Source organism: Diabrotica virgifera, chromosome 4, assembly GCF_917563875.1.
Source record: "Diabrotica virgifera virgifera chromosome 4, PGI_DIABVI_V3a".
Classification (NCBI taxonomy): Eukaryota; Metazoa; Arthropoda; class Insecta; order Coleoptera; family Chrysomelidae; genus Diabrotica; species Diabrotica virgifera.
The window spans coordinates 98,271,334-98,297,225 of NC_065446.1; the positions used below are offsets into that span (position 1 = coordinate 98,271,334).

The window sequence follows — 25,892 nt, forward strand, 5'->3', positions numbered from 1 at the left end:
ACGAAAGTATCCGGAGGGGAGACCATAGATATCATTCAAGTGTCGCACCGTTGCCAAGCGCTCTGGAATGTATTGAGTACACGGAAAATTATATTTGTTAAAAATAAAACTAGATACGGGCCACAAATTAAAAAATCAGTGTACTGAGTACCGGGTGGTTAATTTGAAAACTAATAGGAAACTTAATGTAAAATTCTAAATTGTTGAATTCCTGCTTCCCTAATTATTTTACATCAAAAGACATTAGAAACTATTTGTAGACGATTGAAATTTATATTGTTCTACGAATTAAATACATTCCAAATGTATAAATTCCATATACATTCCATAAAATATAAATGTAGGTACATTTTTCAGAGTATTTGCCAAATGCAGGCCACACACAGTGCAATAATGTGTGTAACGGTTGCGTTTGGTCACAATGAAGTTATCCTATTATTATCATAACAATGTTTTGAACTGTTTAAAAACAATAAAGTTGATAAGATGTCCTCAGTTGATGAGAAAGTAGAAATAATAAAGCAGTGGCGGCTTGTCCTATGAGGCAGGTGAGTCAGTGCCTCACCAGTCTATCAATCGACTATTTACGTTATTTCGTTATTTTTTAATCAGTTTTTTAAATATAATTTAGTTTTTTGGAAATTTCCTAAATACCTTTATTTTTATGAAAAAATTAAAATCGGTACGGCCCTGACTCTTTATCTTCTTATATATCCGTCTTCCACGTGCCATTCCAACTTTCTCAAATCATTACAGTTGAAGCATGCATCACACCATCTGCAACAGTATGGGACAACGCCAACAGTAAAACCGACAAAATTTGAAAAATGTGCCATCGATTCTAGGAACAAAATTCATCCATCCTTGAGGCAGGCCTCAGGCTCCGCGGAACGGAATGGGAATAGCCGAACTGAACCGACTAGTACAAGCACAAGTCGATTGCCGATCATAGCTTTATATGTACACGCGGTATATACGAATGGATTATTATATTTTAGAAGTTTATGGATATGTATTTAAAACAGTGTTCATTTTAAATCATTGTTCATCATCACCTAATATATTGTTCTGAAGCTATTTCTTTGTGGCATTTATGTAATTTATTATTCTAAATGAGAAATAAGATTATACAATTTAACAAAAAATGATTTTATTAAGTTTTTAAGTGTTTCAAAAATGTTGTATTTTGTGTTAGTGTTTTTTTTTGTAATAGTATATTATTCAACGAGCATGTAATGATGGCTATTACTCACGATGATGAAGTTTGTGACACGAGCCGTAAGCGAGTGTCGTAATTCATCAGAGTGAGTAGTAGTCATTACATGCGAGTAGAATACTATACTTTTTCTACGACTTTTTTTATATTAATTAGTAAAAAATATAATCTCCATTATAAATCTCGTCTACTCGAGATTTAAATTATAATAATTTACAAAAATACCTACCTAAACTCTATTTACCCCTAGTACGTGGCTGAATAATTGGTTGCTTACTATTACCAAATTCTTATTTATTGCAAAAATACAACAAGAAATAGTCCATCAAAGTTCTATTCGTTTCCGAAAAATTATAAGCATAAATTTGTACCTACTGTCAGTGAATCTAATAGGGCTTTTCATCAATTGTCATTTGTTTCGAGCTTCTGTCATGTGTCACATAATATTAATATATCTACGTCATACGTCTTTGGTTTGTACGTATGTACCTTAGAATATAAAATAAATTTTTTTCTAAGGTATGTACCAATAACGTACGACGTAGATATATTAACATTATGTGACACATGACAGAAGCTCGAAACAAATGACTGTGAATGAAAAGCCCTATAAATAGGAAATGGCTATTGTCGGTGGACGTATTACGTATTTTATATGGTTATAATGTTTATTTACATTTAACTATATATACCTAAAATAATAATATAACAATATATATTATGTTATAACATATTTAACACAATATAACTTGAAAAATAAACACAATATTACATTAGTTATAAATTCCAATTAACACAAACAAATTGCGCTAATGTCACTGTCACTAAAATAAACGATAAACGTCAAAATTTTTAGTAAACAATATATAAACGTCAAAAATATACTGACATTGTTACAGCTAAAATTCCTTTAAAAATTTTTCGAAGTTAATTATTGATATAAATTACAATAATTATTGTATTAAATAAACAAGTTTAAGTTATTTTATTTACAGTTTATATTCGATTAATATTAAAAATGGCATGCGCCCCTTGAATCTAACTTCAGCCCGTGAGTAATGACCTGTGAGTAACTTTTGCCCGTGGGTAATGAACTCACGGGTACAGTAATGGGTGCTATTATCTATGAAAAAATAGCGAATAATGAGCATGTTATTAAACGGTCGTAGAAAAAATATATAACCACACAATAAATTATTTTTTCTACAACCGTATTAAAAATGCAATTTTTAGCACTAGAATACATTTCCTAAAAACACTAATATATTCTTTTAATGACTTATTTGCACGGTTGCAGATACATACATACCTATCTTGAAAGATTAGCAATGAACTACATACTGTCTGTGTACATACTGTCTGCGCAGGCGCGCAGGTTTATGTACAATTTTACCCTCAATCGAATCGCGCCTAAAGAAGAATATCTTCAAAAATATAAAAATGGAATGTCAGTCAAGTTCAAGTAAAAGTTTTTGTAGATATTGTCCTGTAATTACGTTTGTAGAAAAAATATTGTATGATATGCGTGTTAAAAGTACATTTTTAAGGCACTCATGTGAATTGCAGAACTCGCTTGGCTCATTCTGCAAACTTTCACATGCGTGCCTTAAACGTGTACTTTTAACACTTATATCATAAATAACTATTTCTTTATTTATTTGTTACATTTACATAGAAAAGTAGTTTTTAAGTGTTTCAAAAATTTTGTATGTTGCGGTCGTGTTTTTTTTGTAAAATTTTTTTGAACGTACTTATTCAAATCAGAGTTAGCAAAAGATTTAAGCGAATAATATTGCAACATGATTCCCACAGCCTTAGCTCATTCCCCATTTCCCATATCTTCCACGATTTTTGAAAAAACGCACACTCTTTTGTTATGTAAAATTTGAAGTTTTCAATATGGAATTGGAATTCAAAATAACTCTATGCACTGAGGCTGAAAGCATTTGAGTCGATCGCATTCACTGGAAAAGTTTTAGAGAACTAATCGACAGCAAATATTTCTTGAGGATTTTTTGTCCGGAATTCTTTGTGGGGATATTTTGAATAAAAAATTTTTGTAGATTATTTGTCCGGGATTTTTTGTGGGGATTTTTGGTCCGGGGATTTTTGTGGGGATTTTTTGTCCGGGGATTATTTGTTTTATACAAGGCGAAAACGGCGGGTTCTTTGGAGAAAATATTCCCATGAGATTTTTTTTGCATAATCACATTCGTGAGACATTCCAGAATAAGATTCAAGAAGTCGTCCACGCGAAAAGTGGTCCAAATTTTTTTAACAATTTTTTTTGATCAAACTGCAGAAATCATAATTTTTGGCCAGAACAATTTTTTTTTATGTTTTTGGACCATTCCGGATAAAAAAGGTCTCTTATAATTTTTCTCTAAATTAATCGTTTTCGAGGTAAAAGCATTTTAAAATTGAAAAAAACGAAAAATGGCGATTTTCACGACTTAATAATTCGCTTAAAAGTTATTACATACTATGAAAGTCAGAAAGTAACTAAATCAAAGTTTTAAGCCCCCCCTACAAGATCCTGAAGAAAATTTTGTCATTACTTGATTACTAAGCTGTTATTTTTAAGTAAAAATAATGAGCGCCATGCACGTATTAGGTGGTCGTCCATGATGAGTGCGAAAGAGATGCCATTCAGGCAGTCTAATGGCGAATCTCACTCGCACTTACATTTACAGCCGCGTCAATACGATTTTACCACTCATTATTAATAATTAAAAATAACAGCTTAGTTAAATAGAAAAATAAATTAATGACACAAATTTCTTCAGGATCATGAAGGGGGGCTTTAAATTTGATTTAATAACTTTCTGACTTTCATAATAATCATTTTTAACCGAGTTATTAAGCCTTAAAAATGGATATTTTCGCGTTTTTCAAATTTTAAATTGCCTATAACTCGAACACCATCAACTTTAGAGAAAAATTATAAGAGATCTTTTCTGTCCGCAATGGCCCGAAAAATCTAAAAAAAATTCTTTCGGGCCAAAAATATTGATTTTTGCAATTTGATTAAAAAAAATGTTAAAAAAATTGTACCACTTTTCGCGTGGGCGACTTCTTGAACCTTATTCTGGGGTGTCTCACGAATGTGATTATGGAAAAAAATCTCATGGGAATATTTTTTCCAACGAACCCGCCGTTTTCGCCTTGTCTATCCGGGTATTTCTTGTCCAGGGATAATTTGTGAGGATTTTTTGTCCGGGATTATTGGCCCTAGATTCGTCCTAGCGTTATGACGTCACAAAATCGACCTTCTGGCCATTAAAGAGAAGCTAACCATAATAATAAAATTCCTTAGGTGTAGTGTGCCTCACCACCTTATACTATCACGAGCCGCCCCTGTAATAATAATAATAATAATAGTCTCCCGTTTTATACCGCTCACGTGGCTTTGGGAGTATAGCAGGGTAGTCTGCTATATCTAGGGCCTACGGTATACATGGAAGGTAACAGGGCCAGTGCTACGCTTCAACCGCCTATTATTACCTTTGGTTTTACCCAAGGTACTCATTTTATTCAGGCTGAGTCGACCTGGGGCCTATAAACATTTAAAAATGTCTAGTTGTTCTTGCCGGCGGTAGGATTTGAACTCCGGACCACCGGTACGCTAGCCTAGCACACTACCACTCGGCTACGCCGGCCCCCAATAAAGATGTTTTATTCAATAAATAGGGTGCGCACTGTCAGTTAAATAGTAACGTGTTACTTTTACGCACATACCTACTGAGGCAAATATTAAATTTTTCAAAATTTTGGAGAACAATTTCAAAACGTAGAATTGTAGAACAATTTTAAATTTCGATTTAATATAGTACAAATAGTTTCTCATGCCTTTTGATGTAAAATAATTAGGGAAGCAGGAATTCAATAATTTAGAATTTTATTGAGTTTCCTATGGCCCATTTTCCAATTTACCACCCGACCCGGTTGAAATTAATTATCTGTATACCATCGATAAAACAATGTACCATGAAGTAAAAACTTATGTCGTATGTGGATATATGAATTTATTAAAAATTCTAAACTGACCATCTTCAGTGTGAACGTCCAATGTACAGGTATTTGAAACTAACTACGGTAGAAGGTGTGAAAACCTTTCAACTACATTGTTAACATAATATGTTAAATGTTAATAGATATTTTCCAAACTGGTGCGGAAAGTGAGACTTTCCCGCACGCGACTGCCGTTGACCCAAACGATGAGATAGCTGAGTTCGGGCAAGCAGTCGAGTGCGGGAAAGACACTTTCCGCATGAGTTAGGAACAATATTTTTTCTACGGCTGTAAGTTTGGAAAAAAACCACAATAAAATAAGTTATATCAATTTTTATTTACGAGTAAATACAACATACCACAATACGTAATATAAAAATGAATGCAAATTTAATAATTTGGAAAAACAAGAATGTTTTTCTTATTGCTTGGTAATATTAAATGTAAACGAGCTACTCGTGGCATTTTGCAAACATATCACCGATGCAAGCTGGGCCCGGATTACGAACATTCGATACGAATCGTATCCGCCATGTTTTCCCATAAGGCGCTACGGTAAAACATGGCGGATACGACGCGTATCGAGTGTACGTAATCCGGGCCCTGATTCTTGAATTGTTCAATACATTCTCTGACAAGGCTGTCAAAACCCACGGTTCTTAGACATTTACTACGGTTGCTCAGATCGATTAACCAATGAACATTAAGGGTACGATTACGTCACCAGTATACTGTAATTTGAATCGTAATATAATTAATCGGTATTTTTATGTCTTGGAAATATGTATGGAAAATAGTTAAGATAGTTAAGAAACAAAGATGTTTAGTGGATTATAATACGTAATTATGGAAAACTGTTGATATTTATCCAACGGTTAATGCAATATTTACGGTAATCTAGGACTTCAGTCTCCATTCTACACTGAAAATTTGTCGCTGAATCATCCTTAGAGGTCAGCTACGATTATGTGAATTAGAATTACTTGTATAATTTATTGTAAGAATTTAAATAATATGTAGTAAATTTGGCCACACTATAGCCTGTACTTGACATTCTAAAATGTCATCAACATTATTATTACGTTAATACATAATGAAATTTTAACGTTTTAACCTACCTTGTAAATATATTTTTATTTAAGCTCCTACAATAGGTACGATGTACAACTACTTATAATAAATAGCTTCATGAATAATTCAAAATAAGTTTCCTCGGGAAACAACACCAAAATTACAAATACAAAAGTATAAAGTAAACTAGGATAAATAAGATAAATAATAACACAAATAATACACATACATACACAATAATGCACATTCAATGACCGAAAATCATTTAAAAATATATGGGATTGCCAAAGTAAAAAATTTAAGTCTCCCCACCACCGTCAGACAAGACAACCGTACTAAATGTCTAATAACCGTGGTTTTGAAACCGTTGTTTATGGTAGGGGAGCCCAAGCGGAGATTTTTGCAGTTACTCGAGCGCATCAGATTATCATATGGGGAGAAACGTGGTACCCTGCAGATGTACCTCTACCATATATTGGCTCTTAACACAGGGGAGTTCGTTTCGCGAAATAAACGTCAGATCGAAAAACTAAAAACTATGTGTTCCATATTTTTAAAAAATCTATCGAAAGATCCTAAACATGATCCCCCACGGGGAGGGGTGGAGGGGTGGGGGGTAAATTTAGAATTGAAATACAAATTCGGAAATATTTTTCCGCGAAAAATGCAAAATACACTTATTCAATATTTTTGAAAAATCTATCGAATGGTACCAAACACGACCCCCCACGGAGGTGGGATGGGGGGTTACTTTAAAATCTTAAATGGGAGCCCCAATTTGTATTGCAGATTTGGATTTTTTGCGTAAAAATAAGCAAGTTTTATTCGAAATATTTTTTCGAATTATGGATAGATGGCGCTATAATCGGAAAAATCGATTGTTGGAAATGGAAAATTAAATTAAAAATGGAAAGTCCCCACTAAAATGGAAAATTTTACTTATTTTTTTTTTGGTTTTAGGACCTAATAATCACAACCCAATAGGTCCCCAAAGCGCTCGAGTGACTGCACATTTAGCATACTTTGCTCCCCTACCATTACCAAAGTGTTACCAAAACCAGATGTAAAAAAATCTTATCTAAAAAAAATTATTTTGAATCTCCCAAATATAAGTTTTTCTTTTCAATCTTGTGGGATGAAATTAAACAAATCACTATTCCCAAATTATATGTAATTATATGTAATAGATAATATAACAATAAACAATAAACAAACTAAACAGATTATTCTACCATAAAATTACCATCAAAAATCAACAAGTAGGAAAAAGAACATTATTTTGAAAACTATTGTTTATATTTTAAATCTTCCATTTTCAATAATCTCATTTTTTTCTTCAAAATTACTTATATAAAAAAAACATACAACACTCTTCCATATTTAAATGCACGCACACTGTAATCTGTAAATAGGTACTAAACTCACGTTACCAAAACAAAAAAATGGTAACAAAGCCTACTGATATACAGCGCGCCCACGCCGTCACTAGAATCGTCGCTCCTTCAAAATTTTCAGAAACGAGCCAGTCCCGACCGACAGCGAGGATTATCCTGCGTAACCAGAAGCAAAAGTGGTAACAACTTATAATAACGTGCAACGGATTCACATAAACTCGCCAATATTTTCGTGCGTCTAGTTGGCTATGTACTGAATTAGGTATGTACTCTTAACAAATATTGCTAGCAAAAGACTAAGTTTTCAATCTAATGGCACATAAAATAAATATTTGGCACATAAAATATTTTTAGTATTATTTTATCCATTAGATTGAAAACTTTTCAGTTGACGCTAGGGCATCCCTGCCATTGCGTTCGTTGCAATCCGTACCTGCACGCCGGGGTTTGTACTGGTTGGGTCAGAGAGAGAACAGCATATGTGCCTCCTGATGAGAGACTAATAAGTTTCGAAACCGGTAGAGGTGCTTGCTGCACTCTCTGATTGAACCAGAATATGATGCGGCTATAGTTTCGTGTTGCACCGAAATTGAAAATGGTTATTCATTTTTGGTTTACATGTTTACTCTGATTGGAGTACGAAGGGAATTATTCTCGTTGGAACTTTACCGCGCTGAGCAGATGGGACGTGAATTATAAATTGTAAAATTCCCTCATCTTCTATAGTCTCAGCATCCGTTATGGATTGCAAATTTTAGAAGCCTCGGAGGTGTAACAAGAGAAGGTTCCCATTGTTTTTGTGCCATTATATTATTTTATGTGCCATTAGATTGAAAACTTAGTCTTTTTTCAATATTTTGTTGTTTAATGGTTTGGTATCAACCTATTTCATACAATTATTAATTATAAATAGGGAATACAATTATTAATTATTTTAGGATTGCACTGATGATGATCGGTCAACCGATTGAAAACTAGTTCTGTCTTTGATGTAGCCCTGTATAGGGATTTTAATAAATATACCTTTTATAAAGGATTTTATGTTTATGGAATTATAAATAAGTAATAGGTAATTACACAGCGATTATATTCTATGGGAATAAATTGCCGAACTTATTAAAAATATTAATCAGAACTAATCAACTCTTATAAAAAAAGAAATTAGGAACGATAATAAAAATTTAATTAATTATTAAAATATAGTAATAGTATTGTCCTAAAACATGCCAATAAAATAACCGTAGGGATTAATTAATAATTAGGTATTATACATAAACAAAATAAATATGTAATGGTTTTTAATTATGGAGTAGGAGCTATTTAAAATTAAATATAAACAACTGACTGAAGCGGCAACACCGCTTTCTCTTAATAAAATAGGTGGAAACGAAGCATTAGGTAGAAACGCGCCAAAGAGAACGTAGAACGTAGGTCGTGTGTGAAGATTTGTTTTGACAGTGTGTGTGTGACTCAAATGTCAAGCGTGAAAACTAAGCAAATGTTAACTGTGTAAAGAAAAAAAGTGTTAAGATGAGCGCAAGAACTTCCAGCTACCAAGGCAGCCAAATATTCGCAGGTCTGGCACAATATGCCGGACTTGAGACTGATCAACTCAATTTTCTCATAAGCCAAATCGTTGCTCTGCTATTATCTACACTTTATAGAACAGTACTCCACCCTAGCAAGACGAGAACGGAAATCAGACATGCATTTGGATTAGTTGTAGGGTTGTGCATGGGGTATTTTTGCTTTGGGTTTCAAGCTATACATTTGGCAGGTCTACCAATGATATGTTACATGGTAAGTACCACTTTCTTTCCCATTCCTATTAGTTACCGGCAAAACAAAACTGTTGCATTCAACACCATTATTATATTAACACTCCACTTTAATCTAATACAAACTAAAAATACAGTTGAAGTACCTACTTTAGATACTCGTTGAAATGGGCAATGTTATTGTCTCTTTGCCTTGACCTTCTGTTTGACACTTAAATAAATGTTTGAAGTTTCTGGTTTAGTTATCTAATAGGCGAAGCGACGAAGCACTAAAAAGCCCAAAACGGAGGAATTTTCTGCAGAAGATGAATCGTCATCCAACTTTTTGCATTCGATTCGAGAGAGTGTCAGGCAATTTTGTGAACTAGATCGATCTCCAGCAAAAAATTTTGTGCATGAGAAAATGCATTTTCAAAGTGCATCTCGAAGAGATGGAAAATGAAAAATGAAAAATTTAGACCGTTCTAGACCGTTTTGGAAAATAGGTCACCGTTTAGCATATGTAGTGAAACTCACTTTCTGAAATGTTTAGCCCCCTAGGTGGTCATGTGACCCACCTAGAGCCTAATTGGGGTTTTTATGTTTTTATTTTTTATCTCAGCCGCATCGAGAACTAGCGAAAAACTTTAAATAAAAAAGTTGTAAGCTTTAAAAAGTTCTGTCCGAAAAAAATTTGTTTTTTAATTTTTGGCGGGCAATTTAAATTTTAGAATGATTTTAAAATTTTTAATTAGTATAAAAAAATAACTAAGTCATTCGTTTTCACGAAAAAAATATATAACGTGTATTTTTGCACAATGTTTCACCCTGAATTTTTTCAAATTTTTAAAAATGGTGAAACGCACCTTTAAAAATAAAAAACCGCATTTTTTCGTTTTTTTTTTTCGTTTTTTGATATAATTTTATACATATTTTTCAAAAAAGGTAACACCGTCACTGAAATAGGTAAAAAACTAAAGAATAATTGGGGTTTGCTTAATAAAAATTTTTTGTAACGCCATCCATTTTCAAGATACAGGGCGTTGAAGAAAACAACATTTTACACATTTTTTACGATTTTGCCGAAACTACTGGCAACATTGTAATAAAACTTGGCGGGTTTTAAGAGGTGCGTTATTGTGCATGTTTTGACATACAATTAAGGATTTGATATTCATCATTGGCGCGCATAGGGGTAATGGTCTGAACTTTTCAAAGAAAAAAGATAGTACGCCACTGACATATTTCAAATTAACAATCGTTTTTGAATTCCTCGTTCAATTTGTAACAAAAAATCTATCTTCCTAGTTTTTCATACGACGCGCCATTTTTATTCAAAAAATAAAACATCTTAACCCTACAAAGTATTCCAACTTCTAGTAGTTTCTACGTCTACATAAACTCGTACATCCATTATAAAAACTAATTCGAATACTTTGGAAGCGTTAAGAATACTCGCCACCGTTATGTGACGCATTTCGAAACACTGCGGATAATAATACTGAACTTGCAGTTGCAAATAAAGTGGTAGATTTCGAAGATTTCTTTGAGTTACTAAATCAAGTAGATATAATACAACCCAGTTATCATGAGCACTCTTTATTAAACAGTATTGTTTTAAACAACTACCTTACAAATTGGTCAAAATCTGTTTGTATTTATACAGATGCATCCAAAAGTTCAAATGGTACTGGTTGTGCCTTTTATATTCCAGATAAATTTATAGAAAAAATGTTTAAACTGCCCTCAAATTTCTCCATTTTTACTGCCGAGGCTGCGGCGGTATATGAGGCTTTAATTTATTTCAAGTTGGCATCCTATAATTCCGCAGTAATTTTATCTGATTCATTATCTGTGCTTACTGCTATTCAAACACTTCACCTACCTTGTAGTACTTCTAATCCATACATTTTTTTAATAAAAAAAATCTTATTTGAAATTAATAAACACACCCCAAAAATAAAACTTATGTGGATCAAAGCACATTCAGGACTTACACATAATGAGCATGTAGACCAATTAGCTAAAAATTCCCTCATCCATGGAACAGTAACCAAATATCAGCCCTGCATTCTAGATGCTTTTGCTTGTTTAAGAACTGAACAGATGAAGAGCTGGAAAACACACTGGGAAAGGTACTGTAACATTTCAACAACACAATACAGTTTGATACAACCGATTATTCCAGAAAAACCTTGGTATAAGAATTTCACCCTCCCTCGCAAATACATATCCACCATCAGTAGAATTAGATTTGGACATGCATGTTATCCTGCACATTTATTTAAAATAAACATATTAGATTTGAATATTTGTCAAGAATGTGAGGTTGAAAGTGACTTGAACCACATATTTTTTGAATGCAAAAAGCATAAACACCTAACCAATCACCTAATTAAAAGAATTATAGACCAGAACATCCCACTCCCTGTAAATATTCTCTTTATTCTGTCACTGAATAAAAAGAAAATTTTTGACTGTTTGGTATCTTTCTTGTCGGATAGTAAAATATTATTTTAATTAGTTATAAGTATTTGTAAAATATGTTTAAAAAAATATAAAAAAAAATAAAAAAAAAATAAAAAGAAAAAAAATTAAAAAAAAAAATAAAAACATGAAACAAAAAAAAAATAAATAAAAAAATTAATAATAAAAAAAAATAAAAAAAATTAAAGAAAAAATCACTAAGAGGATTTAAACCTCCGCGGGGATGAACCGGGTTGACATCCTATCGTAGTGACAAAAAAAAACAAATCAAAACAAAAAACAAAACAAAAAAACTAAAATAAAATACAAAAAAGAATGCATTTATTTTAATATTAAGATTAATATTTTTATTTGTAAAATGTATACACTATGTGTTCTTGATAAACATTAAGTAGTATAATATATTTATATTTATTAACATAGTATGTACATTAGCTGTAATGAGTAGGTAAATAAGAAGTAAAAAATTTTAATAATATTATAACAACCAAGTTTCACTAATTGGCAATATCTTTAATACATTTACTTTTGATTGAGACTGGCTGAATGACCATAGTCCAAGCCAAAAAAAAAAAAAAAGATATTTTATTTTCTGCAGCAAAACGATATCGTATGAAAAAATGAGAAGATAGTTTTTTTTATCGCAAATTGAACGAGGAATTCAAAAATGATTGTTAATTTGAAATATGTCAGTGGCGTACTATCTTTTTTCTTTGAAAAGTTCAGACTATTACCCCTATGCGCGCCAATGGTGAATATCAAATCCTTAATTGTATGTCAAAAGCAGCACAATAACTATCTCTTAAAACCCGCCAAGTTTTATTACAATGTTGCCAGTAGTTTCGGCAAAATCGTAAAAAATGTGTAAAATGTTGTTTTCTACAACTTCCTGTATCTTGAAAATGGATGGCGTTACAAAAATTTTTTATTAAGCAACCCCCAATTATTTTTCAGTTTTTTCTATTCTAGTGACGGTGTTACCTTTTTTGAAAAATATGTATAAAATTGTATCAAAAAACGAAAAAAAAAAAACGAAAAAATGCGGTTTTTTAAAGATGCGTTTCACCAATTTTAAAAATTTGAAAAAATTCAGGGTGAAACATGGTGCAAAAATACACGTTATATATTTTTTTAGTGAAAACGAATGTCTTAGTTATTTTTTATGCTCATTTAAAATTTTAAAATCGTTTTAAAGTTTAAATTTTCCGCCAAAAATTAAAAAAAAAATTTTTCGGACAGAACTTTTTAAAGCTTACAACTTTTTTATTTAAAGTTTTTCGCTAGTTCTCGATGCGGCTGAGATAAAAAATGAAAGCATAAAAACCCTAATTAGGTTCTAGGTGGGTCACATGACCACCTAGGGGGCTAAAAATTTCAGAAAGTTAGTTTCACTATATATGCTAAACGGTGACCTATATGGAATTCGAATCGAGTTGGGGGCACTTTTCATCATCTTACCCGGCTAGGCCCTTTCATGACGGCAATGGTACCGAGGTGTCCGAGGTACCTGGTGCCCAGGGTGGAGCTCGTAGCCTGGGACGATCGAATAATTCGCGGGACGATCGAATAATTCGCGAAATGAAGATTGGATCGAAAAACTGAAAAACATGCGTTTAATATTTTTCAAAAATCCATCGAATGACACTAAAGACCCCCCCCCACTCCATCCCCTATAGGTCGGGTGGGGGTAACTTTAAAATCTTAAATGGAAACCCCCATGTGTTATTACAGATTTGGATTGCTTACGTAAAAATAAGCAACTTTAATTCTAATATCTCGAGAAATACACTTCCAAATAAAAGACATAGGAATCCCCATGTTTTATTGCAGATTTGGATTCCTCATGAAAAAATAAGTAACATTTATTCGAAACATTTTTTAGAATGGTTAATAGATGGCGCTAATAAATAGTGTTTTTCCGGACACGCGAGCTTTCCCCAACACGACTCTACCTTATCGGCAGAGTCTACGAGAAGTGTACATAGTCCAGGGAGCATCTGTTTTGAGATGGACGTTGAGAGCTGACTCAAATTTTTTTGCAGAAACTGCTTGAAATTAAATCAAATAATAATATTTGAGTTATCCTCCCTCTCAAAAGGTCCGGAACATTGTCTAAATAATCAAAATGTCAAAAATTGAAGGAAAAATTCGATTTTTTTCTTCGTTTTTTGATTATAACTTTAAAAGTATTCATTTCCGAGAAAAGTTGTAGTGACATAAAAGTTGCGTAATTAAATTTTCTACAACATAGAATTGGTAAAAAATTTAAAAAATAGTCACCCTAGTTGCAAAATAGCAATAATTGCGAAAAAAAACATACAAAAACAAGTATTCGCATTTTACGTTTTTCAACCATTTATGCTACACTTAGGACCTTCATATTTCACCCAGAAAAACTTCATGATACAGTAAAACAATACTGTAAATTTCATTAAGATCGGTTCAATAAATTTTGCAAAATAAATTTTGCAATCCAGCTTTCGCAAAAAAAATTCATTTTTTCAAAATGTTACAGGACTGAAAATAAAGCAGATAGCAAGTTGAATTTTTTTTTGCTTATAGAAGTGTACTGTACCTTTCATTTGCAATTTTCAAAATTAAAATCGATTAATTACTACGGCGTCAGAAAATTTTTTAAATAAACAATAATTTTTGGTGCTACGCGCAGGACAGCGGTGTTCGATTCACACAAGTTGATTTCCACCAAAATTTCTTCCAATCATTATCTAATATATTATTATCTTACTCTATATGTTGTATTTTAATATTTTAATTCCACAAAAATCAAACTAATTTTATTATTGTTTGTAAAATATTGTTTAAACAATTGCATATGTTTAAAAATAATAAACTTTTATTATTTAAGTTAAAATATATGAACAAAGAAAGTTTTTGCTAATAAAAGTGTTATTTCAAAGGATAGAGTATGTGTTTTTATTTTGCAATAAACAAATTTATTTATTTATATCGAAATGTAATAAAAATTAAAATGTATCAATCATTGTCAAAGGTCATTGGAATGCCCAATCAGAGCAAACTATCCGCTGTCCTGCGCGTAGCACCAATAATTAATGTTTATTTAAAAAAATGCCTGACGCCGTGGTGTTAATCGATTTTAATTTTGCAAAATTGCAAATGAAAGGTACAGTACACTTCTATATGCAAAAAAATTTTCAACTTGATATCTGCTTTATTTTCAGTCCTGTAACATTTTGAAAAAATGAATTTTTTTTACGAAAGCTGGATTGCAAAATTTATTTTGCAAAATCTATTGAACCGATCTTAATGAAATTTAAAGTATTATTTAACTGTATCATAAGGTTTCTCAGGGTGAAATATGAAGGTCCTAAGTGTAGCATAAATGGTTGAAAAACGTAAAATGCGAATACTTGTTTTTGTATGTTTTTTTCACAATTATTGCTATTTTGCAACAAGGGTGACTATTTTTTAAATTTTTAACCTATTCTATATTGTAGGAAATTTAATTACGCAACTTTTATGTGGACACAACTTTTCTCGGAAATGAATACTTTTAAAGTTATAATCAAAAAACCAAGAAAAAAATCGAATTTTTCCTTAATTTTTTGACATTTTGATTATTTAAACAATGTTCCGGACCTTTTTGAGCGGGAGGATAACTCAAATATTATTATTTGATTTATTTTCAAGCAATTTCTGCAAAAAAATTTGAGTCACCTCTCAACGTCCAAATGTACTAATATTTTTACAGATGCGCCCTAGTCTAACAGTAAATTAAAGCTGTAATTACAAAAAAAAATATGTATGTCTTTGTACTCACTTTATAACGCTCAAAAAATTACGGGATCTGGATTTCAATGGATATTTTTTTTTAATTCTCATATCAAAGTTACGCGTGAAGATAGTCGTATTGATGACAGTTGGGGAAACGTCCGCGACCCTGTTTTTCCGATTATAGCGCCATCTATCCATAATTCGAAAAAATGTCTCGAATAAAAGTTACTTACTTATTTTTACGTAAAGAATCCAAATCTGCAATAAAAAATGGGGGCTCCTATTTAAGATTTTAAAGTTACCCCCACCCAACCCCAGGGGGTGGAGTGGTATTTCTCGAGATATTAGACCGTTTCTATAATTTAATAGGTCACCAATTAGTTTCCCTGAGGGTCCGTTTCGAAAACCTATGACACTTCCGGGGTCCGGATTTATGCTGCCTGTGTCTGACTGTTCTGATTCGGTTTCTTTGTGGATTCTTGTTAAAAAATATCCCCTATAAACAAATCAGAAGGGTGCCGGCCAAAATTTTTGGGCAGAAATTGTTTAATATTTTTTTTAACAAATTCAAAACATCACCTTTTTTGCCCGCGAAAATATATGTTTTTAGCATTTTTGGGTCGTCTTAAATAAAAAAGATCTGTCATTTTATTAAAACTTAGAGTTTTCAAGCATCGCAAACTATAAACTTTTCAGAAATATGACATGACAAGAGACCTTTATTGTTTATAATTACCCAAGAAACCTAAAATTACATTTTTCTAGGCACAAAACTAATTTTGAATTTGTTTAAAAAATGTCTTCACCCGGCACCTTTCTGATTTGTTTAAAGGGGAGATTTTTGAACAGGAATCCGCAAAGAAATCGAGTCAGAAACATTTTTCATACGAAAGTGGCATCACACATGGACTAATATGGAAAGGAAAACTAATAATATCTGATTGTTTTTTGGTTACTCTATACTTTTCTGTAAGTTTTCCTGGTACAATAAATAAAATATAAATTCATTGTGTACCTATTGTTTTAATGTTATTATCAGTATATTTTGAAAACAGCAGTATTGTAAATTGTTACTGAGAATATTTTAAAAATTAGGAATTTATATTTTGAATGCTAATGAAGTTTTTAGACATCTTCAATTTTGTAGAAAGGAAACTAAGGAATTTAAAATAAATAATCATAGTACAAAATGCTAATTAACATGTTATCTTTTCTACATTAGTTTCAATGCAAGGTGTTTGTTGCAAATTATTAAATCTGAAAATTATTTTAATTATTAAATGCACATCTGAAAAGTACTCCTACTTAACATATAATAGAGAGGAAATTAATATAAAAAAATGCACATGACAATTTTATATTAAAATTCCCCCCGTTCAAAATTAATGATTAGTAAGTATAACAATAAGGGGGAAAACTCTTTACAAAATTAAATTATCAGAGAGAAAAATGACATTTTTTTATGTACAACCTGTCTGAAGTTTGGAGTGAGTTTAGTGCAACTGAGTCTTTAGGGAGTTGAGATATTCATCTGTTAAGTGAGATCTCTACCGATTTTTAATAAAGTTCATTCTTGATAAAGCGGCTTCGCACACATAAGTTGAGCCAAACATAATACACAATTTCAATTTATTGACGGTTCTCACAAAACTAGCTCACGGTCCGGATGCGGGCCGCGGTCCGCTAATTGGTGACCCCTGACCTATGGTATCACGAAAAAATCGTTTTTTTCGATTATAGCGCCTCTATCCACAATTCTAAAAAATGTCTCGAATAAGAGTTGCTTACTTTTCCTTAAGCAATCCAAATCTGCAATAACAAATGGGGTTTCTGGTTTCTGTTAAATATTTTAAAGTTACCCCACCCTACTTCCAGGGGGTGGAGTAGGGGGGTTTTGTTTAGTGTCATTCGATAGATTTTTGAAAAATATTGAACACTTATTTTTCAATTTTTCGATCCAATCTTCATTTGGCGAATTATTTGATCGTCCCGCGAATTATTCGGTCGTCCCAGAGCACCAGGTACCTCGGAGACCATCGCCGTCATGAAATTCGTATTAGGTGACCTCCAAAACCCCTTAAGTGTAAAAATTGAACTCATTTCCGTCAATATTTCCTTAGTTCTAAATTTTTTACTTTAAATATCTTCGAGATGCTTTAAAGATGCTTTTTCTTATGCACAAAAGTTTTTGCCGGAGATCAATTTAGTTCACAAAATTGCCTGACACTCTCTCGAATCGAATGCAAAAAGTGGCATGACGATTCATCTTACTGCACAAAATTCCTAGGTTTAATGCTTCGTTGCCTCGTCTATAAGTACTAAAGAGTCGTGAAAGTTATGGAAATATCCTATTTATTAAAATTAGTGTTGGTTGATGCTTTCTGTGATTGTTTTCTTCATTCATTTATATTTTTCTTCTTCGGCTGTTTCCCATTATAGTCTAGTGAAATAAAATTACACTACATGTAAATCAAAATGTAAATTCGTACAGGTTGAAACAAATTTTATATCAAAGTTTAGGTGGGTACAAAAGATATTTTCAAGAAAGTATCCAAATCATACAAGGTTTATACGATTGTTCTCTGCAAAGTTGAAGGGTAAATCTTTCACACAAGACTTACTAATTTAAATTTGACCCCCTATTTATTTAAATAATTATACATAAAACTTTAAAAACAAATTTGCAAAAAAATATTTTTAGCGTTTTAAATAAGCACTCTAAAATATCTTATATTACAAAAAGTTGCGCTATGTTATCGGGAATAAATAAAAAAAATGTCCAAAAATATTTACTAGTATTTGAGATATTGAATTTGTTTATTAAATGTTACTCTATTTTCAATTGCAAAAACGCGGTTGTTGCCAAAGAAATATTCACCTGTATTAAATCTTATTATTTTTATTTTTATGTATGTTTTCGATAAATGTATTGATAAATTAAAATTTCAATTAAACTTCCCCCTAAAATGGCATTTGTAAATTATTCAAATTTGTTTATAATTTGTTTTTTTAATAACGTCGCGGGGATTAAATATTTTGAAATGCCGTTTCGATAATTGGGTTCCTGGGAATTTTTCACAAATTAACAAATTTTTTTGTCTTTTTTTCCTCTTCTTTTTTTTCTTGGAGTTATATTATTACGGACCCTTTTAGGGTTAAGTTTCATTAAGAATGTCGAATCTCTACGTTGTAGATTTTAAACCTAAAAATATTAAGATTGGTCTAAAATCACCTCGAAAATCACTTAAATAAAATGTGGCTAGTTACTGAGTTACAGGGTATTTTATTTAAAAATTTTTTTTTTTTTTATTAACTCCCAGTATATTTACAATCTGTCACATATATAATATTGAAGGACAATAAGTAAATGGTCGGATATTTACATTGGACATGTAGGAAATATTTCCAGTGAATTATTTCCTTTACATAATTAACCTATTTATTTAAAACCGTTATTTGTTTGTTATTCTGAGTACACTTAGTTAAACCTGCTTATCAGGTCCGTTGGTTTAAATTTTTTTAAGCGGCGCACCTCACCTACTGTGTTAAATAAATCACTCGCGAGGGGGTTCACATGCGTATTTGCTCTATCTCGATATTTTTCACTATATCGTTTTATTTCACTTTTGATGGTGGGGATTTCCAAGTCTCTTTCTATTGCTGTATTTGGCACGTACCAGGGGGCATTGACTATTATTCTTAAAACCTTATTTTGGAACCTTTGAAGTATTTCTAAGTTTGAATTTGACGCTGTGCCCCATAGCTGGATTCCATATGTCCAGATTGGTTTTAGAATTGATTTATATACAAGTATTTTGTTTTGAATGGTCAGTTTTGATTTCCTGCCGATAATCCAGTATAGTTGCTGCAGTCTAAGTCCTAGTTGTTTTCGCTTGTTGAATTTAAAAATTTAAAAATTATTTTTACCAAGTATGTACTTTCAAACTATTTGACGTATCCTTATTATACTTGGCAGAAAGTGTGGTTACTATACAGTCTACTAAATTGTGATAAATAAAAGTTTTTAGCTACTACCAGAGGCATACGACAGGGTATAGTTAATGGTTGACTCTTCCCAAATTCTACTCCACTGAGGGAATTACTATTTTAGCGAAATTTTTCGATTCTCTAATACTTTCTATGTAAATAATATACTATTTACTGGTAACGATTAAGTCATTGGCTTTCGAGATATTGGACGTTAAAAATTAAAAGGCATAGTTATAACCTTTTGGTGGATGCGACTTCTTTTTCTAATAAAAAAATTAGGTTACAGCATTTTTGTTTCAGTTATCTTTTTTTTGGTTTTTTTCTATTTTATTATTAAATTTGTAATAGGCCTTTACTAGTTCTTAAGCTAAGCCTAGAGATAATAACATATGTTACAGTTCAAGTTGATTCTCAGTTAGAGTTGACTCCAACTAGTTGGAGTCAACTCCAACTGAAACGAGCAGTAAAAGTTGATTTTAAAAATTTAAATCAACTTTTACTAGTTGGAGTTGACTCTGCCTGGATCGATTCAGTAAATGTTGATTATACGAGAATCTCAAGTGCATTTTTGATGAGTGTGCATTTTTGATGAGTGTGCATTTTTGATGAGTGTGCGTTTCTTTGTTTTGACCGTTTCAACTACTTATTAGTATAGTCTGTAACGTCGCCCCCGTTAGGTAAATTATTCTGATTTGATTTTTTGCACAAACTTACTCAAAGAAATACATCCGTATAACAATCCTTATAACAAATACACAGAGTGTCAGGCGGTACCGCGGTCGAAAAATTGTTTAACCAATTTCAGTAAAGTCAGTCAGTAAAGTGACTCTTTATCGAACGAGTCTGATATTACGAGCAGAGGAACAGACGCGTTCGATAAAGAGTATTGAGGTGGTGCGTACAAAATTGTATCGTCAATCATAAAAAACATTAACACTTACTTACAACTTTGAGGATTTTTTTTTTAATTTTAGACGAAATAAAAAATTCGTATGACAGTAATGACAGATGACTTTTGAATGATGGCCGGTTTTGATGTTTAATCGATAGTTATCAATATTGTATACCTACCTAATTACTAAATCTGTAAAGTTTTGATTTATTTTGTATGAATATAATAGCGAAACACTACAGAATTTTACTTTTTGACATACATTTTATTAATAATAAGATAAATTTTGTACAATATTTTTAATAATTCAAGTAAATAAATTTTAATTTCACTCAAATAAATAATCGAGTGCTGCCATTGACCACTTACATTCAATCTCGGTTAATTTGATTAATAATCGCGGCAGGTAAAGTAACATTCTTCTTTCAATACAACAAAGTGTTACTTTACTGCCGAAAATGAGGGCAAATGAGTACAATAATGAATGATTTTAGTGAAGTTTGGCGATAAACAATGATTTTAAACAAATTCGCAAAAATTCATAATTTTTTCACTTCGTACAAATTTTTTTTTAGATCCGTTGGGCCTTTTTTTGTCTAAAATTGACTGTTGTCGAGTTATTAGCGACTTAAAATTTGAAAAACGCCAAAATAACCATTTTCAAGGTTTAATAACTCGGTTAAAGATAATTATTGTGAAAGTCGAGCGAGCGGCCGTGGGGTAACGGCATAATCGCTGGCCCCATACGCCAGTGCACGTGGGTTCGAGTTGAGCCCTGCCAAAGACAAACCATTTTCATTTTCAATAATGACACGAGCCGTCTCACCGTGCCTCGGAGAGCACGTTAAGCCGTCGGTCCCCCTGGGCTAGTGTAGGTACATCGACACTAGTTACTTGAAACAGGGTTAAAGATGTAATTGGCGCCGGAACTGTCCGAAAGGCAAAAATGCCATACGATATTATATATTATGAAACTCAGAAACTAAAAAAAAATCAAAGATTCTACCTCCATAAGATCCTGAAGAAATTTTTGTCATTATTTCATTAATACGATATTATTTTTAATTATCAACAATGAGCGCTAACCGTGTATTGAGGCGGCCGTCAATGTGAGTGCGAGTGAGATTCACCATTGGACGGCTGGAATGGTGCATCTCTTTAGCACTCACCATTGACGGCCGCCTAATACGCACTTAGCGCTCATTGTTAATAATTAAAGATAAAGCTTGGTAATAAAATAGTGATAAAAATTTCTGCTGGATCTTGTAGAGGGGGCTATAAACTATGATTTGGTAACTTTCTGACTTTCATAATAATGGATTTTAACCGAGTTATTAAGCCTTGAAAATGGATATTTTCGCATTTTTCAAATTTTAAATCGCGTATAACTCGACAACAATCAATTTTAGAGAAAAATAACGAAATACCTTTTTTTGCTCAGAATAACCCAAATGATCTAAAAAAAATTGTTCGAAGTGAAAAAATTATTTTTGTGAATTTGTCTAAAAAAATTGTTTAAACAATTTATCGATCAAGGTACTGCCTGGCACCCAGTACATTTGTTATAAGGACCTGTTTTTGAGTAAGTTTGTGCAAAAAATTTGAATCGGAGTAATTTACCTAACGGGGGCGACGATACAGCCTAGACTAATTTGAACATATTCAGTAACATTTAATTTCTAGAATCGGCTGTTTGTGTGAATCAGAATCAACTTTTACTAAATGGCATTGGGAAGAGTATACTTTTCCTAGTTGGAGTCTACTTTTACTAGTAAATGTTGAATATAAATCTTCATTTTATATTTATAATAAACTTTTACTGAAACCAGCCGTTAGAGTTGACTCCAACTAGTTGGAGTCAACTCCAACTGGATAATCAACTTGAACTGTAACATATATATTTTCTTAAAAAAATGGTTTGCTAAAAGTTATATGCTTATTTTCATGCTTTTTTTGTATAATAAAATGCTTTTTTTCGTAAAATTGTTATGCTTTTTAAGCGCTTTTTTTGCGATTCTTTATGATTTTAAATCCGAACTCTAGTAATAAGAAACTAATAATATAAGTAATTAGCGCAGCTAAATCATCAATATTTTGGGTTTGGGCTGGGATTATGAAAAATATCACAGATTCTACTAACATTTCGATAGAAAAATGATCATCATTGGCGTTACAACTCTTCGTGGGTCTTTGCCACGTTTACTATCGTCTTCCATGTTTGTCGGTCCTGTACCATTATTTCTATTTCCCATTATCATCATCATCAGTGGCGTTACAGCTCTTTATAAGCCAAAGCCTTCTTCAGAACAATCCTCCATTCGCCCCTGTCTCTGGCAATTCTTCTCCATGCTCTAATTCCAATAGATTTTAAATCAGTTTCTATGTTGTCTTGGTACCTAAGTCTCGGTCTTCCTCTTGCTCGTTGTTCTATCGGCCCTCTTCGGTTAAAAACTTTTCTGGCTGTGGCATCTTCCTCTCGCCTGATTACATGACCTATCCATCTAAGGTGTGCTGCCTTAATGAATTGTACAACGTCAGGTTCTCCAAAATTTCTATACAACTCAAAGTTGTAACGCCTGCCCCACAAACCTTGTTCTTTTATGCCACCATACATTCGTCTTAAAATTTTTCGCTCAAAACGTTTGAGCAATTCTTGGTCATTCTGAGTAAGTGACCAAGTTTCTGAGCCATAAGTTAGCACTGGTCTTATTAGTGTTTTGTAGACAGTCAATTTAATTTTTCTAGGTATTTTTGAGGCCATCTGTCTTCTTAAGCCATAGTAGCACTTATTGGCGAGCACTATTCTTCTTTTAATTTCTTCACTGACATTGTTATCTTTAGTTAGCAGCGAGCCTAAGTATATGAAGGTGTCGACACCTTCCAGTTCTAGGTCGTCAATTATTATTATTGTAGGTGTCGGGTTGCTTGACCTAGTGCAACACATATATTTGGTCTTTTGAACATTTATATTTAGCCCCATTCCCTGTGCAGATTTTCTTAACTACCGAAATGCTTCGGTCAGAGATTCTTTAGATCTACCTATGATTACTATGTCATCTGCGTATCCGACAATTTGTACTGATTTGTTAAAGATAGTACCATTCGTATTAATTTGGGACTCTCATTTGGGACGTAGGTTAAATAAGAGACACGATCGTCCATCTTAGTCCATTTTTGCAATGGAAGGGTCTTGAGAAATCGTTCTGGATCTTTACCACGCTCTCTGATCCTGTGAGCGTAAGTTCAGTTAATTGGGCAAGATGAAGCGGTATTTTAAATTCTACCATAGCAAGTAGAAGTTTACCTCTATTAACTGAGTCGTATGCGGCTTTGAAGTCCACGAATATATGGTGGGTGTCGACGCCGAACTCTAGGGTTTTTTCAAGGATCTGCCTCACTGTAAATATCTGGTCCGTTGTTGATTTATTAGGACGGAAACCGGACTGATCTCCTCCTACTATTTCTTCAGCGTAGGGGAGAAGTCTTTTGTACATTACGTTGGACAACACTTTATATGCCATATTAAGTAGAGTGATGCCTCTATAATTATCACACACCATCATGTCTCCCTTTTTGTATAGAGGACACAGTACGAAATAGGTCCAGATGCGGTCGTTGCATATGCGGTCAAGGTAATTATCGTTGCAAATGCGGTCAATCCAAAATATTTTGGCAGGTAACGTTGCACTTGCGATCAGACATTAAAAGCTAGAAATGTAAGAAGGTCGTAAATTAGTAACCACCCGAGTTATTAGCAGGCCCGGTCGACCCTATTGAAATATTTTATTCCGCTTATCTATATTTCGAACAATAGGTAATGAAAACAGTAATGACTAAACCACAATAATCCCCTCATTACGGATTTTTGGAAAGTTTGTATTTGCCTAATTAAAAAGGTTGGGGGAGAATAACCAAAATCTAAACATAAAAACAAATGCATATTATTTGTATATTAATAACAACAATATATTAATAATAACAGTAACAACATTTAATAATGGAAAATTTTGAAGTGATTGAAACCACCAAGGGAAAACCTTCTGCTCTTCACGCTGGATATCAGTATCGAAAATATAGGAAGAATAAGGAAGATGTTGTAACTTGGGTATGTGTAAAAGAACGTCACCACAACTGTAAAGGGAGGATGAAGACAAAACTGACGGAACTACTCGAAGTCAACCAACACACTTGTGGTGTCCCCGATGTAGCTCTCTTAGAAGTAAAAAAGGCTACGTACATTTCAAAAAAGAGAGCTCGAGAAGAAGACACGCCAACCCCAGACATTTACAGGAAAGAGTTCGAAAAACTATTTACAAAAGGACTCGATTTTGTAAGTAAAATTCCTTTGTATGCCTCACGTAAGTCTACACTTTGTCGTTCAAGACATTTACAAACTGGTGTCGGACCAGAACCAGCGTCGTCTATTGAAATAGATATCCCACTGGAAATGTTGACATTAGAAGATGGTCAGAGTGTTTTGTGTTTTGACGACACTGAAGAAGGAGAAAGAATTTTATGTTTTTCGACTTCGAAAGCAAAGGAAACGTTAGCATCAAAAACAGATTTTTTTGTCGACGGTACATTTAAGAGCTCCTCCAAACAGTTTACACAAATATATACCATGCATGTTGATATGGGCAGCACTGACGACGAAACAAGAATTGTCCCTGTGTTGTATGCGCTTCTACCAAACAAAAAAATGAAAACGTATAGAAGGCTGTTTACAATACTGACAAAAAAACTAGGCGGATGGAAACCAACAACAGTGACGCTTGATTTTGAAGATGCTGTTATTCAAGCTCTCAACACTGTTTTCCCAGATGTTAGACTGCATGGATTCAACTACCATTTTAATCAGTCGCTTTGGAGGAACATTCAATCGATCGGACTGACAACACAATACATTACCGACGATAACGTTAGACTTCATTTAAGAATGTGTTCTGCATTGGCATACTTACCTTTGGAGCAAATAGAAGACGGATAGCTAATTATTCAATCTGATTCTCCGGAAGATGAAAATTTGACAAAATTTTATGATTACTTCGTTAACGAATGGCTAGAAAATCCAGTGATTCGCATGAATATGTGGAACTGCCATGGCCTCCGACACCGAACAAATAATGCCGTGGAAGGATGGAACAACCGGTTAAACAGAATGTTAAAGAACCTCATCCAAACATATACATTCTCATAAAAAATTTAAGAAAAGAAGCAGAATATTTCGATTTCATATTAAATAGAATAAGACTTAAACCTAGAAAATAAGAAACGAAAGAAAATGTATATTCAACTGGATAATAGGATAAATAGTGCAACAG

General features: G+C 32.7%; 1 protein-coding gene across 1 annotated transcript in view; it reads left to right on the forward strand.

The window, feature by feature from the left end:
• Nucleotides 1-9,037: 9,037 nt before the first annotated feature.
• Nucleotides 9,038-25,892, forward strand: part of LOC114326306 (lysophospholipid acyltransferase 6) — a 76,941-nt gene continuing 60,086 nt past the window's right edge. The window contains exon 1 of the mRNA XM_028274621.2: nucleotides 9,038-9,492. Coding sequence (XP_028130422.1) covers nucleotides 9,223-9,492 — 270 coding nt within the window. The 5' untranslated portion in view covers nucleotides 9,038-9,222. The remainder of the gene's footprint in view (nucleotides 9,493-25,892) is intronic.